The sequence below is a fragment of the Daktulosphaira vitifoliae genome, unplaced genomic scaffold (assembly GCF_025091365.1).
Source record: "Daktulosphaira vitifoliae isolate Bord-2020 unplaced genomic scaffold, ASM2509136v1 Scaffold_4, whole genome shotgun sequence".
NCBI lineage: Eukaryota > Metazoa > Arthropoda > Insecta > Hemiptera > Phylloxeridae > Daktulosphaira > Daktulosphaira vitifoliae.
The window spans coordinates 37,428,744-37,445,858 of record NW_026099575.1 but is presented as its reverse complement, the minus strand read 5'-3'; the positions used below and the strand labels follow the sequence as shown (position 1 = coordinate 37,445,858).

The 17,115-nt window shown below is 24.6% G+C and overlaps 3 protein-coding genes across 8 annotated transcripts; 2 read left to right on the top strand and 1 right to left on the bottom strand.

Annotated features, from left to right (window-relative positions):
• Positions 1–282: 282 nt before the first annotated feature.
• On the top strand, positions 283–3,146 carry LOC126905390 (mediator of RNA polymerase II transcription subunit 16). The gene has a single exon (XM_050685037.1). The coding sequence runs from the start codon at positions 505–507 to the stop codon at positions 2,935–2,937; it is 2,433 nt and encodes an 810-aa protein (XP_050540994.1). The 5' UTR covers positions 283–504; the 3' UTR covers positions 2,938–3,146.
• Positions 3,147–3,321: 175 nt separating this feature from the next.
• On the bottom strand, positions 3,322–7,860 carry LOC126905414 (transmembrane protein 242). Of its 3 annotated transcripts, none has more exons than XM_050685087.1 (4): positions 7,618–7,860; positions 6,905–7,021; positions 6,604–6,845; positions 3,322–3,588 (listed from the first exon to the last, which is right to left on the bottom strand). In XM_050685087.1, exons 2-4 carry the CDS (start codon positions 6,975–6,977, stop codon positions 3,424–3,426), a joined length of 480 nt encoding a protein of 159 aa, XP_050541044.1. In that variant the 5' UTR covers positions 6,978–7,021; positions 7,618–7,860; the 3' UTR covers positions 3,322–3,423. The 3 variants fall into 3 exon arrangements, with proteins under 3 accessions (XP_050541044.1, XP_050541043.1, XP_050541045.1); XM_050685086.1 differs by lacking the exon at positions 7,618–7,860 and adding an exon at positions 7,241–7,381; XM_050685088.1 differs by lacking the exon at positions 7,618–7,860 and adding an exon at positions 7,241–7,380 and having other exon boundaries at positions 6,905–7,001.
• On the top strand, positions 7,326–13,933 carry LOC126905408 (zinc finger CCHC domain-containing protein 9-like). Of its 4 annotated transcripts, none has more exons than XM_050685078.1 (4): positions 7,326–7,422; positions 11,062–11,514; positions 12,244–12,399; positions 13,652–13,933. In XM_050685078.1, exons 2-4 carry the CDS (start codon positions 11,093–11,095, stop codon positions 13,854–13,856), a joined length of 783 nt encoding a protein of 260 aa, XP_050541035.1. In that variant the 5' UTR covers positions 7,326–7,422; positions 11,062–11,092; the 3' UTR covers positions 13,857–13,933. The 4 variants fall into 4 exon arrangements, with proteins under 4 accessions (XP_050541035.1, XP_050541036.1, XP_050541034.1 ...); XM_050685079.1 differs by lacking the exon at positions 7,326–7,422 and adding an exon at positions 10,358–10,667; XM_050685077.1 differs by lacking the exon at positions 7,326–7,422 and adding an exon at positions 10,676–10,885.
• The last annotated feature ends 3,182 nt before the right edge of the window (positions 13,934–17,115 follow it).

The window sequence follows — 17,115 nt, the reverse complement described above, 5'->3', positions numbered from 1 at the left end:
GTCAAAAAGTTAATCAATAAATAATATATTGAAGCTATTGAAATTTTGGCTGTTTTTTGTAATTCCATTAATATGCATTGATTCTCATGTATACACGCATAATCAATTATTTGATACAATAATTATAGTAAAAGGTACTATACAATAAATTCATTCCTTATACATGGTATCACTGATTTGAGGCAGGTTATTAGTAAATCAAATAGTCCACCATCTGGGTTATCTTATTTGTGATAAAAATGAGAAAATTGGCAGCGTTGAAAATTGTGTTGTTCTGTTAATATAACATGATAGTAGTTAATAACATTAATCGGATGAATTTTTTTTGTTTACGTTTAATAATGTAGAAGTTTTTCTCAAACAACAAGAGTTAAAATTATTATTTTTTCCTATAATTTCAAAGTTATTACAACAATAAATAATTGTGGAAGATGAAATTAATTTGTCATATGAAACAATTATGTAATTTATGTTAAAGTTTCTACGAATCATCCGACCGGTAAAATGGATTTGGTGTATTCGATATTTCGTAAACAAGCATGGAAAACTCAATTTCAAAATGAACAAATGGAAGAAGATATGTGTTTCAAATGTTTAGCTAAAATATCATCGAATAATGTTGTAGCTTGGGTAACAACTTTTGATTTAGATGATCATGTTAATATCAATTGGGGATCACATGTTTACATAGCTGATCTTAATGTACCATGGAAATATCATAAAATAATGTCTAACAATTGTACAATTACTACTTTAGAATGGGATATGTATGGTTATTCATTGTTAATTGGTGACAAAAATGGCATAGTTTCGGTATGGACGTGTAGTAATGATCATAATCTTACAAATTGGGTTCAAGTAGGTTCAAAAGACTTTCGAGGTGAACCAATCATAGCAGGAACATTTTTCCATCTAGGAAAAAAATTGATGCTCGTCAATGAGAAAGCAGATAGCATAAATTACTTTGAAAAATTTAATTATGTACGTTTTACACCTTCATTGAGAGTTTGGGGCGGTACAGGTCTACCAGGTTGTTTAGTTATCTCTGCAACTGGAATGATTGCTGCTCTTTTAATAAATGATAATGGTGAACCTATGATATCTGCCACAAATAGTTTAGCAGTAGCCAGATATCGGATATCTGTTGTTGATATTAGTTATAGACAAAATGGAAATTTTCTTATTGTAACTTCAGACGGGCGACCGAGATCACCTATTCACTGTTATGAAGTTTCTGTTAAGCTTTTGAAAGAAAAAAGTTGTACCATAATATCACAGTGGCTACCCAGTTTTTTTTTGACATTTAATGAGACTATTGATAGAGTTATATCCCATGTTAAGTTTTTACAGCGGGAAGGTTCCGAATCACTCGTCATTGGTAGTAACAGTAATAATGGGTGTATAATAGAAACTTGGGAATTAGTAAAAAAAACTAACCCTGTTAATAAAGTGTTTAAAAAGCTAATTACTGAAGACCATCCTACAGTTTGTTGGATAAAAAAGAGTTCATTTACTATTAGTGCTCAGTTAACTGCATTGGCTACACCTAAAATGTCAATAACATATAATCAGTCATCAAACAGTCAATTTATAGTTGCCGCTTTTAGTAATCATCAAGTTTGTTGTCTATCGAGAGACTTGACCCAACAATGTTTATTTGAACTTAGTAGTTATTGTGAAGATAATATAGGTAAAATTGGCTTACAACATAGTTCTAATATTCAGTTTTCAGATCTTGACATTTCTTACTTAGGAAATGTTTTTGTTGTATGTGATAATATGGGTAATTTATACTTGTTTCAATTATTATCAGTAGCCGAGTTAAATGGACCATTAACTGTTGCTTATGCTACAATGCAACTTGAATATTGTTTAGTAACTGGTCTTGATTGGTGGGACCTAGCAATTTCATTAAGACCTAATATGTTAGAAGCAGTATGTAATCGTTTTACTGAAAATTTTCAAAAACAATCTCAAGTACTTCAGCAAAAAGAATATACTACATATTTAAGTATTCGTTCTTTCCTTTATAAAATGATGCCTGGAGCACAATCAAAAAGATCAGATCTCATGCACTTAATGACTTTACACTCTATATCAAATGCTTTCAAAAATGTATTACGTGTGAGTGATATAATGGCTGATCGTGATCCAGCTGAAAGTTTAGTATCTGTACTTAAAGAGCCAATAGTTGACATAGATAAAATTTTACCTAGCTTAGGTGGGAAAGATTTTACAGTAGAACCGAGTACTTTACAATCCCTACATCAACTTATTCAATGGGTAGCTCAGCTAGCTCTAAATGTTATTGTCAGGATACCAGAACTTCGTGATAGTGCTGGTTATAATTTATTGAATGATTTATATGCTATTAATACAATACGGGAATTGTTAGTAATGATACGTATTTGGGGTTTATTAAGACCTAATTGTCTTCCTGTCTTTATTAAAAATATTGATAATCTTGATGTTCTTTCTGTAACATTTCGTATATTGTCACGCTTTGTTCAACTTTGTGGAGATCATGATGATATGTTATTTGATGAATGTTACACACTTCAAAGTCAAGTTATAATTACACCCATTTCTTCAGTGGCTGCTGGAATTCATGAAGTAGCATCACCTGCTTTATATTATCAACATTTACCTTTAAAACTGGTTTTTGGGCAAGAACCAGATTGTTTGAGATACACTACACCTACTATTGATACTATTTCTAATGGTAAACAATACTCAGATTATATCAATGATTATGATGTAATTAGAAATGTTTATATTGGTAAATGCCCATTGACAATAAAACAATGCAATCGATGTGAAGGAAAAATGCAGTTAGCTGGTTCTTCAAGAACTGCAGCAATAAGAGTCTGGGAAAATAGATGGGCAAGAAACTGTCGATGTGGAGGTAGATGGCGAACTGTTAAAGTTGGAACATAAAAAATGGAAAGTATTTAATGAAAATCATTTAAAATTAACGTACAAAATTTGTATAATCTCAAAGAATCAGCCTTAAAATAGTCCACAATTCCCTGTTGTATATATTAATTACCAAATAAAAATGGGATGTAAAAAAAATGTAAATTTAAAATTATACAATTTAGTATTATATAAAATGTCTCTATATCTTTTATAGTAATTATTAAAAATTAATGTTGTAATATTTATATAAATATTTTTATTTTATTTAAGACCATTAAAATAATCTAAAATGAATAAATAATGTTTGACTTAAAATACATTTATTTAAATTAAAACGAATATTCAATATATAATTTATATATTAATTCATTGTATTATTAATTAAACAATGTACCCTTAATATCAATTGCTAAATTTGTAAATTTTTGTTTTATTTATAATTTAACATTATTAAAATATATTATTCACAAATAAATTAAATGTTACAATTATAACAATAAATCTTTAATTGGTTGATTCCTGTTTATCTTCAGGTTTTTTTTTACCAGAATAATCTGTAGCCAAATATGTCATTAAATCAGAAAGACCATCAAATTCTGTTTTAGAAGAATGTTCTTTTGGTGTAAGCCTCGGTAATAGAGAGCCTATTTTCATTCTAAATTCATGCAACTGTAAATAAGTAATGATATGATTTAAAGAGAAAATATTTAAAAGTAAATTATCAATTAAAAAATAATAATCTGGTTTAAAAAAAAAAGAATACTCTAACTATCATATTATTACATATTACAATATTCTAAAACATTTAATTTAAAATTAAAGTATAAGGTATATTTTAATCATCCTGTCGATAGACAAATTGAGCAAAATGTTTGAAGCATCTAACATAAGGTATTCTAAAATACCTTATAAGGGGGTACACTAATTTTCATGAATATTATACAAATCTAATTGACATAGAATATAATGTTAAAGTTATTTCAATTTTTTTTTTCTTTTAAGTCGAAAAAATAAATTTTAACATTTGAATCAGTTTAAATTGCCAATTTTATCAAAAAACGAATGTGACAAACGTTTGGTGATTTTTTTGCAATTTATCTGTTCGAATTTTGCTTTTAAATTATCCACCAATTTCTTAATATTTAACATCAACTACAGATTTGCATCGAAGGGTTCTTTATGATAGTTCCAACTTTGCCACTCTCACACTGTGCCGCGACCCCAAGTGCTACATTTAGATTATTAACTTTGTTGAATATCAAGAACTCCATCACTGTAGTCTTCTCTCGTGAGAAGAAATTTATTATTCATATTAAAATTATTTTACCATGTGATTTTTTTTTGTGGCTGTCATTTATGATCTCAGCTATTACTTGACCTACTTTTTTTAATCATACATCAAATGATTACAATTTGTATCTAGTTGAAGTTATTATTTTGAAAAAAAATTCCACTTTATCAATTAAAAAGTTACTTAGCCCATATACTCCATATAGACAATTAAAATCATTAATTTCTAATATTGTTATAGTATTTATTGTCAAAATAAGTTTAATATGATAATAGGTCTCAACAAAAAAATTAAATAATTTTACTTTGTAATTTATTAATTTTTTAACTTTATTTGTGTGCGTTACTACCAGTTTATAATATTCCAAATTTGTTTGTAAAATGTTGCTCTATATATCATTTCTAAAAAAAAATGATTTTTAGTTTCACATGATTTTATATAATCAAATTTTATAATACGCTCAATTAAGTAGATTTTTTTAATAACTTTTTGATTGCTTTTTAGTTAAAGTAAATTGTTAGTTAAAAATGATTACTATGATTTCTATTTAAGTGATATATTACAATAAAAATGTAAAAATAAATTGAACTTTTTGGATAAATATATTGTAAATAGTATTTATAAAATTTCCTGGCTGCATATTAATTTAAAAGATACTATTTTTTTAATTCTCATAAAATGTTCTATTTAATGACTTCAGTTTTAAACTTCAAAATTGAGCTAAAAGTTATGGTAACAAACTCAACTTTTTTTTATGATTAACTTTCACAAAAATCCACTTCAAGACTAATTAAAAAGTAAATAATTACAAAAGGCTTAATATGAGGGAGGCCATAGAAATCTTTAAAAATAAGAATAATTTAATATATTGTGATCTTGACCTACTGAAAAATTCATTATTATACTTGTGTAATCCAATTTCTAAGAATAGATACATTTAACGTTGGAATGTTTAGAAATACTAAATTCATTAAAAATGTATTAAATTAAATCTCAAGTAAGAAACAATAAGTTGAAAAAAAAGTTTGTGTTAATGATTTATTTTTTTGGTGTAAATGACCCTTAAATCTAAAATAAAAAATTATATTTATTTGTAAAACTGTTTTATTTTTTATATCAATAATTTTTTGAAATATAAATGCCTATACTTTTGGATAAACAGTACAGTAATAGTCATAATGAGAGTGTTAGTATTCCCCATTTAAAAAAATAATCTTCCTTTAAAATAATTATTATCTAAGATTTAGATTTTGCTCAATATTAATAATTTTTTGGGAGGGTTTTTTAGACATGAGTCTTTATCTTGTGTTAAACTTTGGGGGAGTGACCCTAAAAATGTATTCAAGTTACCAATTGTCTATGATAAATAAAAATTTCAATTCTTTCTGATTTAAAATAATTTATAATGATGGTCAGAATAGTCTAACTTACTCTAAGGACAATCACATTAAAGGATTTTATGATTATAATTTTAATCTGTCAGACTTTAATTTAAACTAGTGTTCTCTACGATTTGTAATATAACTATACTAGTTTTTTATTTTAAAATGGTATAGCTTAACAAAAACTAAATTTTCAATACATTCATTTAACTTGTATTATAAAACTTTTATATATTTGTGTCAGGTAACAGTAGTTTTAGCCAATTTTTTTATTGAAAATTTTAGATTACTTTTCATTGTATAGTAGAATAATTTTGAGATTAAAATTTTTCAATTAATTAACAAAATATTTTTAAATGTGGAACTACAACATGTGAATATTTTTAATCTTTAAAAGTATTCTCTTATAAAGTTAATCAAATTGGCTAAAGCATTTTTGCTCTAAAACTAAAGATATAGTTAAAAGAACGTCATACTGGCAAATAAAATTCTTAAATTTCCCGTTCTTTTATTTTCAGGTAATTTTTTTTGTTATCCATAAGAAAATGAGCTATGACATACACTTTGTTAAAGACATTGACATTAAAATAACAAAAAATGAAATTTTCTGCATAAAAATTGTTATGTGTAAGAAAACTTATCAAATTGTATTTACTTATAGTCTTTGATTTTTCACCAAATTATAAAGAAGAAATTCTATAAAAAAAACTTTAGATCTGTGATCTAGCGTTTTTAAAATTATAATAACGCAACTCTAAAGTAATTTATTGAACATTAAGAAAACCAAAATATAATGAATTTTATTAAAGAATATAAAATACTAGAAATTATGTTAATATAAAAAAAAAAAAAAATGCTAGATTACAGGTCATTTTCTTGTTAACAATTTTGTCAACATTTTGAGACTCTGGCATTATATACATTTAAATAAAGTTGCACAAAATATAATAATAACTGTTTATTTTTTGTATGGTGTCTTCTTAATAAAAAGTTTAAAACTATTATAATTACATCATTGGCACCACTCATTTTCCAAATGCCAAAGAAAAACAATCCACAACCTCCAATTGCATAGAAAGAACCCCATTTAAGAGCTCTAATAGCTAACTGTACACCAGTTTCTCTTATATTTGAGGATGGAGTTTGTCCTTTGGCAAACATGTTTGGATCAGTTTTTCGAGCTGATGCAAGAGTAGACGCAAATGCAAATATACCAGCACCAGTTGCTACACATGTTAAAAATGCTGCTGAAGCTAAAGTTATAAATATAAAATTATAATAATATAATATAATTATCATTATTTTAATTTACCTATGGTTTCATTAGATTTGTTAGATATTTTTTGTTGAGTAATCAGATTATGAACTTCTGTTTTATCAACCATTAAGTTGCCAATAAATTATCCGTTCTACGCAGATATTGGAAAACCTTTATGTATGTTAGTATATATTATTAAGTTTTATAATCTATTTTATAATTAAAATTAGCATGTATATTGAAAAATTAAATAAAAAAATACAAAGTGACTATGATTTACTCCATATATTATATAAAATTTAACTGTCATTTTGTTTTACTGAGTAGTACTATTTGTTAATTATAATACAGTAAGATAATCATAAGTTAAAATCAAGGTTTTATTCTTACTTAAGATTGGTGTTTTTTTTATCCTTATTGTAAATTTTCAAAGATTACCGAGTAACTCGTATTACACGCTATTTGATAATAAATAGTTTTTATTATCTATTATTTAACTACACAGGAATAGGAAGCCTGATTAAATTTTTTTAGCAATCGATTTTATAGAATAAAGGATAAATATCAAATGGGTAAAAGGTTATTATTTAAATGTCAAATATTTGACTTAGTATACATAGATATAATCAACATTATGAGCATATGCTTAAATTGAAAAAAATTAAATTTTATCAATGACTTCTTATTGTTGAATAGCTAAATATTGTAATAATCGATTGATGTATTATTATTATGTATCTGTAATATTAATATTAATATTGTTATACTCGGGTTCCGGAGATTGCCACGAACTGATGATGCCCCGACATTCATTTACTCCGACACTGTAAAAAAATCCTCCGAATACATTTACTCCGACAACAATTACTACGAATACCTGGTTACAAAAATTTGGATGTTACTACGACGACGAATACTCCGAATAGGACTATTAATTGATTGCTCCGAATGAAATTAGCTCCGAATATCGATTATTCGGGAAATCGATTAAAAAATTATCAAATTTCGGAGTAGATGAATATCGTAGCAATATATTATCTGATGGAAAAATATAACCCTTATCACTAATTAATAAATATTAATTAATATAATAAAATAGCGTTATAATTGATTACTGTCTATTAACGAATAATTATTACAATAAAGATCCCCGAAATGTATCCGACTTTTGATAAAATAGGTATATAAAGGTAACATAACTGGTGTGAGCCCTTAAATTTTTTTTTGGAGGGGAAAGAAGAGCGATTCCAATTTTCAGACTTAAAATCTTTTTTTTCTCTCCTTATTAGTGCTTATTATAACATTGTAAGCACATTAATATTATAACATTCAATTAGTTTAGTTAAAAAATATAGAGGTACGTTTTTATGATGATAGTATTCGTTATTAAACAGATGCGTTTATAAAGATATTCGGTATCCCATTCTCTAAAACTGTCATTACAATTAGTTTCATATGAAATCAAACAAAAATATGATTTAATATCATTTCATTGTTCAAAGGTGGGTAACGAAATTAATTCAGTCCAGTTTGGATTTGACCGCAATCTGGAGAGACTTGAGGGGGCTTTGTCTCCTAAAATTCTGCCATAGACTATACCGAAAATGAATTAATTTGTATTTCTTGTTGTATAGAAATATTTTTTTAGATTAGGTAAAAAATTATGTAATTAGAGTTCCCAAATATTTTGTTGCAATACTCCTACGCTCTAGTCAAATTAAGTAAACACAAGGCAGTTATAAGTTAACAGTGGACAATAGTTTATGATTTATCATAAACTTACAAAAATCTTCTGCTAAGTAAATTGGTTTTAAACTTAACTAACTCGATTAAAAATATGCAGTCAATTCATTAAATAATGGTTCAGTTTTTTTTTATTTGCATTATGATTATTTGAAGTTTTGTCAAATATACGTATAGAGTTAAATATTTTAATTTATAATCATGATTGATAATCAAACAATTATTCATTTTTTCTCATTAAATGGAAATCAAATATAATAATGTAATATTGAAACTGTACAACTTTTTTTATAGGACATATATATATATATACATTTTTACAAAACATAATACATTACATTACGTGATTTTATTTTGAAAATTAATTTTTATTTTTTTTGGAATATGCTTTCATATTCTAAAAAGTACATATAAAATTAATTCAAATTTTTAAAAAAACTTCATTTTGTATTTATAAAACAATACATTTGTATTTGCAGGATACGCGTTAAGCTAACGAGATGAAAACATTGGCAAAATAATCATCTTTTCGCAGTGTCGGCCTGGCTCAGAAGGCCCTCATTAAATTTAAGATTTTTTTTCTCACTGGACCACTGAGAAAATTGTCCAACAAATTTAATTATTATTAAAAAAAGGAAAGGCTATTCAGATATTTTTTTCAAGGAAATATTAAACTGATTTCAATAAATGTATATTAGATTTTAAACAAAAAGAACTTTAAATAAATAATTTTTTACTCCTTAATATTTTTAACTTTTTTTTGAGCACCACTGGAGATTATAATGGTTTTACTTATAATTTAACATTGATTATAAAACTCATGTCACAAAATTAAATTTTTTTAACGATGAGTTAATATATTTTTAATTTTAGATGACACACAGAATTTTTAAATAAGAAAAAATTAATTCTACTTATATATAACCAAAACTTACTAATTCTTAGCATAACTCATATTAGACTTGTAGCAAAACTTACACAGTTTAATACTATTTTAATTTTTTTTAATATAAGTTAAAAATAATTTTAGTAATTAATTTTCAATTAAAATTGCTGAAAGAAAAATTAATCATACTCTTCTGAGTCTATAAAAACCTATTGGAAGAAACTTCCAGAAAGTAATAAGACTAAAAAAAATGTGTTCAACAATTACTGCATTGAAGTTGGATATACTGTGTTATTTTATACTTAGATATCCTAATGCAGCACAGGAAAAAATCCAGACATCCCCAAGAATGATTTTATATTGTACAAACAATTTTATGTGTTATATTAGTTATTATTTTTTAATATTACACACTTAGGAATTAATCACTAATAAAATTGCACAAGACAATTTTTACAGCACATATTTGTTATAGAAAAATTAGTTTTCAAATGGATCTCTTAGATGTTAAAAAATAAGTTACTGTTAGATAAAATTTTGTGGATCGACTGAAAAAACAGTTAACTAACAGTTTTTTGATTTGATGAAAATATTTTGTAATTATTGGATAATTAAAAAATAAAATTCTCAAAGATAAATATATATTCTAACAATAGAGAAAACTTTTTCAAAAATGTACATTTGTATTAAACACTATTCATTTTATGTTACTTAATGAATGACTATTATCATTCGAGTATTAATGACATATGTCAAATGTGAGTAATTGTACCAGAAAATAATAAGCAAAATGTATATTATTGTATAATAACTATAGTAGCAAATAAATGCTAATTGAATAGAACATTTTAATTTAAATTTTACAATATTATTAATAATAATATAATTAATTTAATAATGTAGTGTTTCTGTAGCCACGTGACCCTGACGTTGCAACATATACGATCAATGCGCCCTATTACTAACAATGCAATCGAAATATAATATAACTTTCGATGCATAATCAAACTATCGATAATGTCGGAGTTTTTACTATCTCATTTTTTAAATTTAATGTCGGAGTAAAATCCGTCATAATTTTGGTAACCTATGAATCAGATGGTCGGAGTACCAGATGTTCGTAACAATTACTACTTTGTCAAATGTCGAAGTATGTAAATGTCGGAGCATCATCAGTTCGTGGCAAAGGTGCGATCCCGTTATACTCTATGAATATAATTATATAATTATCTATGGTTAATCAAATATATCAATTACTAGAAAATGTTCACAGTATTTCGTTTTTGTAGTATCAACACAGAATAGATAAAATCTTAATTATTCTGAGATATCACAAGTAACCATGAGTTCATAATTAAAAAGATTTTATTTATTATTGTTGAATCAATTAATTGTCTTATTTTGCGGTTAGTAATTTTGTAATACATTTAAAAATTATTTAATTTAATATTTCTATTATAATTTCATTATATTTAAACAGATTTGGTTATTTGAAGGTATATTAGCAATAAATTTTATAATTAATATTTTTTCTACGATATATTATTATTAATAACAAATTTATTATAAATATTGGTTTTAGGTTTAAACTGACAATTTTTAATTAGATTACAATGACGAGATTTGCTAGAGCTCGAGGTTCTAAATCATCTAATCAGAAATTACCAGAAGAAGCTACTCCATGGTCACAAATGAAACAAAAAAATAAATTGAATAGTTCAATTGAAGATGATTCTAAAATACATTTGCTTAAAGAGGACAAAAAACAGAAATCATTTTCTAATGTAGAAAAATTTGATGGATTCAGCGTATTGAAAGAAGATGCTGCCGAATTACGATTACAAAAGTCTAAGTTAATTAAACAGGGTATACCAAGAAATCAATTAAAGACACACTTGTTACCTTTTCGTCGACGTGCTGAAAAAAGATTAGCAAGGCTTAGGCAAAAAATGTGTTTTCATTGTCGTCAACAAGGACACATGCTTAATCAGTGTCCTAAATTAGGATCCAACACTGCTTTAGGAGTATGTTTCAAGTAAGGTTCTTTTGTTTATATTATAATAGTAAAGAATTTTGAAAAAATAGTGGTAGCTAACTTAATATATTTATTTATACTACCAATAAACGGTATTTTATAAATTATAATTTAACATGAGTGATTAAACAAACTAGTTATAAAGAAAGAAAAAATTATAAAAATGTATAAATAAATACTATTATGTTAAAATAGTTCATAAAATTTACAAATAGTTTGTGTAATAAAGTCCAAGAACTAAGTATTGTTATCAAGATGGAACATTATATGTAAAGGATTATTATACATATAGGAAATATGATGTGAAGGGATATGAAAAAAAGTATGATTTTATATTGGATAAATGGAAACACGGAAAGATAGTCTATCATATAGATAACAAAAAATAGGGGTGTTGATTAAATAGCTTAGTAGCGCGTTGATGAACCAAAAGTTTAAAAATATGTTTATTGTTATTATATTATGTTTATATATTATAAAATATTAAACATAAAAATATGTTTAATTGAGATAATTATTATTTAACCTACAAAATATTCTAATACATACAAAAAATAATTTTTCCTATGAATTTACTCAGTGTTGAATGAATTTTTACTCCCATAAAACTTCATACACTTTATAAAGACAAAAATCCGGTTTCTTTTAATTCATTTCTTGTATTATAATAATTGAATGCCTATATTCATCATAAAAGAAATCTGTGAATAACCAATGTATTCATTATAGGTGTGGTTCTACTGAACATAAACTACAAGAGTGTCGTAACACAAGTTCTAATCAACTTGAATATGCTAAATGTTTTATATGCAATGAAGAAGGGCATCTATCACGTCAATGTCCTGACAATCCAATGGGCTTGTATCCTAATGGAGGAGCATGCCGGTAAACAGGGTGATTTTTCTACTATAATTCACTTAGTTTCTCACAAAATACAAATTTTTTATATAGGATGACTTTCATATCGCTCTCAAATTATGAGCTATGTAATATTTTTTAAGTTCATCCCTTTTGTCTTGGAAGAATATTGGCCTAGTTTTTTCAAATTCGATCACTTATTTTGAATTAAGTAAATGTTTAGTTTTTTTTGATAATAAATTTTAATATAACTATTCATTTATTAGATATAACGCTTCAAAATTTTGAATTATACACAATATCCTAAAAGAATGGTAGTTTATAATGTTGGGAGTTAACATTTGTAAATACACCAATTAGCGACCTGTGATATATATAATATCTCGTATATTATACATGTATTATAAAACAAAAATTCAAATCTTTAAAGTATTATATTTAATAAACGGATGAAGTTTTATTAAAAGTTCAAATGTCATGTACCAAAAAAAAAAAAAACCATATATGTTATTTAATTTCAAATATATGTTGCCATTTGAAAAAACAAGTTAACACCCTTACAAGGCATAAGGGATAAACTTAAAACGTATTATATAGCTAATAAATCAATTATAATATATAACTAAAAGTAGCCAAAATTTTTTTTTTTATATTTTTATTCAGCGAATAATTGAGTTGTTGAAATGTTAAAAAAAATCAATCGCTCAAGAATATATATTTTTTTGGTTCATGACAATATATATTTTTTTAATTTCTCTTCTGTTATACTTTACTATTTTTTAAAATTGACTTTATTAAAAAAATATTGATATTTGTGAAAAAAAATAGTATTGGTTGGGTGGCTAAATTTGGTTTCTGACCACTGCTATGCCTTTTTTAACATAATTTCCTAATTTTTTATACATTAAATAAATATATCATTTTTCTAATTTATACATTTTAGTAGTGTTGAGTCATCAAATATGAATGTCTGTTAATCATTGATGTACTTTTGGGTGATTAAAATAAATTTTATAAATGCTTGAAGTCCTGAATCTTGATTACAACTGATAGGAAATAGTAGCTAAATTAATATTTAAAAATTTAAATAATAAAATATTATTTAACTGACATTTAGTGAAGTAAAGTAGATGTAAACAAATGGATTAATAGCTATTAGAATATTTTGAATCCTTTAAAATAGTTTAATTTTAATTCAAAAAAAAAATATATTTACATTTACCTAATTAATCTTGAAAATTTTGCTTGGATAAATTTATTTATGATAAATATTTTATAGGTTATGTGAAGATGTTACTCATTTTGCAAAAGATTGTCCTGAAAAACAGAATTGTAAGAAAGAAGAGTACTTGCCTGTAGTTGGATTAATTGATAATAAAGCAATTGAAGAGTTAGACTGTAACCAACAAAAAAGCAGAAAAGATCTCTCGGGATTCAATGGAAATAAAGGATTAAAGAAAAAAAAATTAGTTATTATGAAATGATTTTGAGATAGCTACAATTTAATATTAAAATTTTTTGTCTCAATCTTACTATTAATAAAGAAATTTTAGCCTCGTCATTTGTGTTCCATTTTTTGTACATTAGTACTACAATAATTTAAGAAATAACTGGTTATTGAAAAGTGGGCTAAATATTTCTTGGAAAAATAAATTTGTATAAACCAATCCTATTCATTAATTGACATAGCGATTTTTACTAAAATGCATTAGCATTTCTAATTATATCTTTTAATAAACAAATTTGAATACAAAGTTCATTTTAATACCACAAAATTACATAGAAACTGAAGTAAATCCTAAATGAAAACCTAACAAACTTAGTTCTTTTTATAAGACTATCATTTATTAATTTCAATTATTTTAGCACTAATTTTACTACCCCAAAAACAGTTGAACAATGATATTAAGAATCACTACATATTTTTTTTTTTTTAGTAGGGCAGTATTTTTGTGTATATTTTATTCAGTACATTTATTTAGTTAATTGTTTTTCTTTAAATGAAAATTCATTTTTTGAAATTTATAGTACATTTTATAAGTATTTTTCAATAAATTGAGTTTATTCATTAAATTTATTGTAATTCCAAAGTATAATAATTTTTTTAAAGCAAACTAATATATAAAAATGAAAGGAACAAAAATAAGACAAGTAAAATGAAAAAAAAAACTCTTTCTTTTAATTTTACAACCTTTATTGAAATACGAATAATTACAAAACAATCAAAATGGGTTAATATTTGCTAAGATAAATCTCATTTTGAATAACCAAGAGAGAAAGCAATATATCTATATTGCACATACAACAGCTACTAAAATTAAATTTTTCTCAATAATAATCAATACACATACAATTTTATTTATTAGATAAATTCTTAAAATTTAATAATAATAATGAAGTTATACTAATTATAATTAAATATTTATAAATGAATATTATCTTTTTTTTACATTTGGTCTTAGCTATGAGAAAAACCACATTAAAAATTGTTAATGTTATGTTTAAAACACAATGTAGAAAGGGAACAGTGTATATAATAATTGTCAAACAAATTAATTGCACCTATAGGATATTTACGTGAAATTCGATCAGAATTCATTAACAGCCAGGTACAAATATTAGTCGGTTAAAAAAAATTCAATTATTATCACTCAATTACATGGTAATATTATTACATTAATGTGTTACAAATATTATTATTAATTATTATCATAAAGTACAATATATATATGAACGTCTTTTAATCAGTAAAACAAATACCAACCACTTAAAGGCCACATAGTCACATAAAAAAATGGGTAAAAATGATTTTAATGTGTACTTTTCTATCTGAAGCACACACGATATAAGGCAAATATTATTGAATTTGCTGATAAATATCAGCAAAGAACATTGAAAATTTGCTTTTAGTCTTAAATACTCGTATGTATTTCAAGATGAATATTTTTCAAAATATAAAAAAAAATTCAATTATCAATTTTAAATAATCATTAAAATTTGTAGTAAATATATTAAAAAGATTGGTTATCAAACCAAATAAAAATCATTATATTTATACACATTAAAAAAAAAAAAAATAGATTATATCGACATGAATTTTTGTCTTTTTCCAAGTTTCCATCACCATATTTTTATTATTTAAAATAAAAACAAAATATATACTATAATATTCTTAAGCTAAACATATTAATTTTAACACTTAATTTTCATCATTAGTTACTAGGCACGTTTTGTGACCGTTTTACAAATAATATAATTAATTTTGTTAATTATACACATAACATAGATCATTATTTAGTTACACATTACTATCATGTTAGACTTAGAATATAATATACATAAAAAAAGAAAAAATATTTATCAACGCCCATTCTTTTTTTAATTTTAATCCACTAGGTATGACTAGAGATATTAATAATTACAATATATTAAATTAAAACTAGCGGCACACACACAAAAATAAATAAATACTAACAAAAATAAACTAAATAGATTAAAATGTATTTCATACTTCATTACGCAATATTTAAGTGAATGACAAACTAGTAGTCCCTTAAGCGTTAGCACAATAAAAATATTTTTTTGGTTTATTTAAGAGACATTTATGACTCCATCACCAGAAAATGTCATAAGCCATAAATGTTGAATGACAATTAACTATTTTATTTTTAAGGCACGCTGTTTATTTTATACAACTACATAAATTATTAAGAAAAATGGTAGGACAAAAAATGTATTACAGAAAAGATAATTAACCATAATATATCCTGTTTACACAAATTTAGCACTAGCACCTCATAATTACATAAAGATACACCCTGGGTCACACAGTTAATTTTAGAACGTTGAAATTTCTAACGTTAGATAAGTCATGTGATTTCATTTAAAGTTGTCTTGGTGTTTTCAATACATTTTTATCTTCTACTAATGAAAAAAAATTGAGCTTATACTAGGTCTCTTTAAGAGACCAATGTATTATATATGCCAACGTTGTTAAGGGACTACAAAAAAAAAAAAATATTCGTGGAAACGGTACACCTGATCAAAAATATTACTATTCTATAACGCCATTACTTATTAACCCTGTTTAATATTAATACACTAATTAAAATAGTAGGTATATAATATATTTATATATATATAAATTTGGTAAATGACTGCGAAAATAATTGATTAACAGACTTAAAATAGAATCACTATTAATGAAAAATCATGATATAGCGTGTATCGAGACAATAAAAAAATTTATTTGAGCAAAATCAATATAAAAAGATTTGCTTTAACAATATATGAATGTATTATTATTGAAAACATATGGACAATTATAATAAAAAACAAAACGTCAATCAAAAGATTTTCCTTTTTTTTTTTTAATTTATAAAACCCAACAAGAACAAAAAAATAATAATGTTAACAATTTAATCTCAGTCTAATCGACAATGAAATCACATTAAAAAGGCGTAACATTGTTTTAAGTTACCAACAGATTTTTTTTTAACAAACATCATTACGTGAAAACTTAACTGGATATGTAAAACCCAACAAATTATGATAGTTTTAGTTATTAACATATGTAAGTTTGTTATGATTTTGTTATTCAATTTTAAAACACTACAAATGATTGTCTCTGTTGGTACACATGAAAATAATTGGACTAGGTTTAGATAATTTAATATTATTTAAAATTACAATATAAAATATATGAAATTTTCAAATATGTAGTTTTTTACTGTTAAATACTCT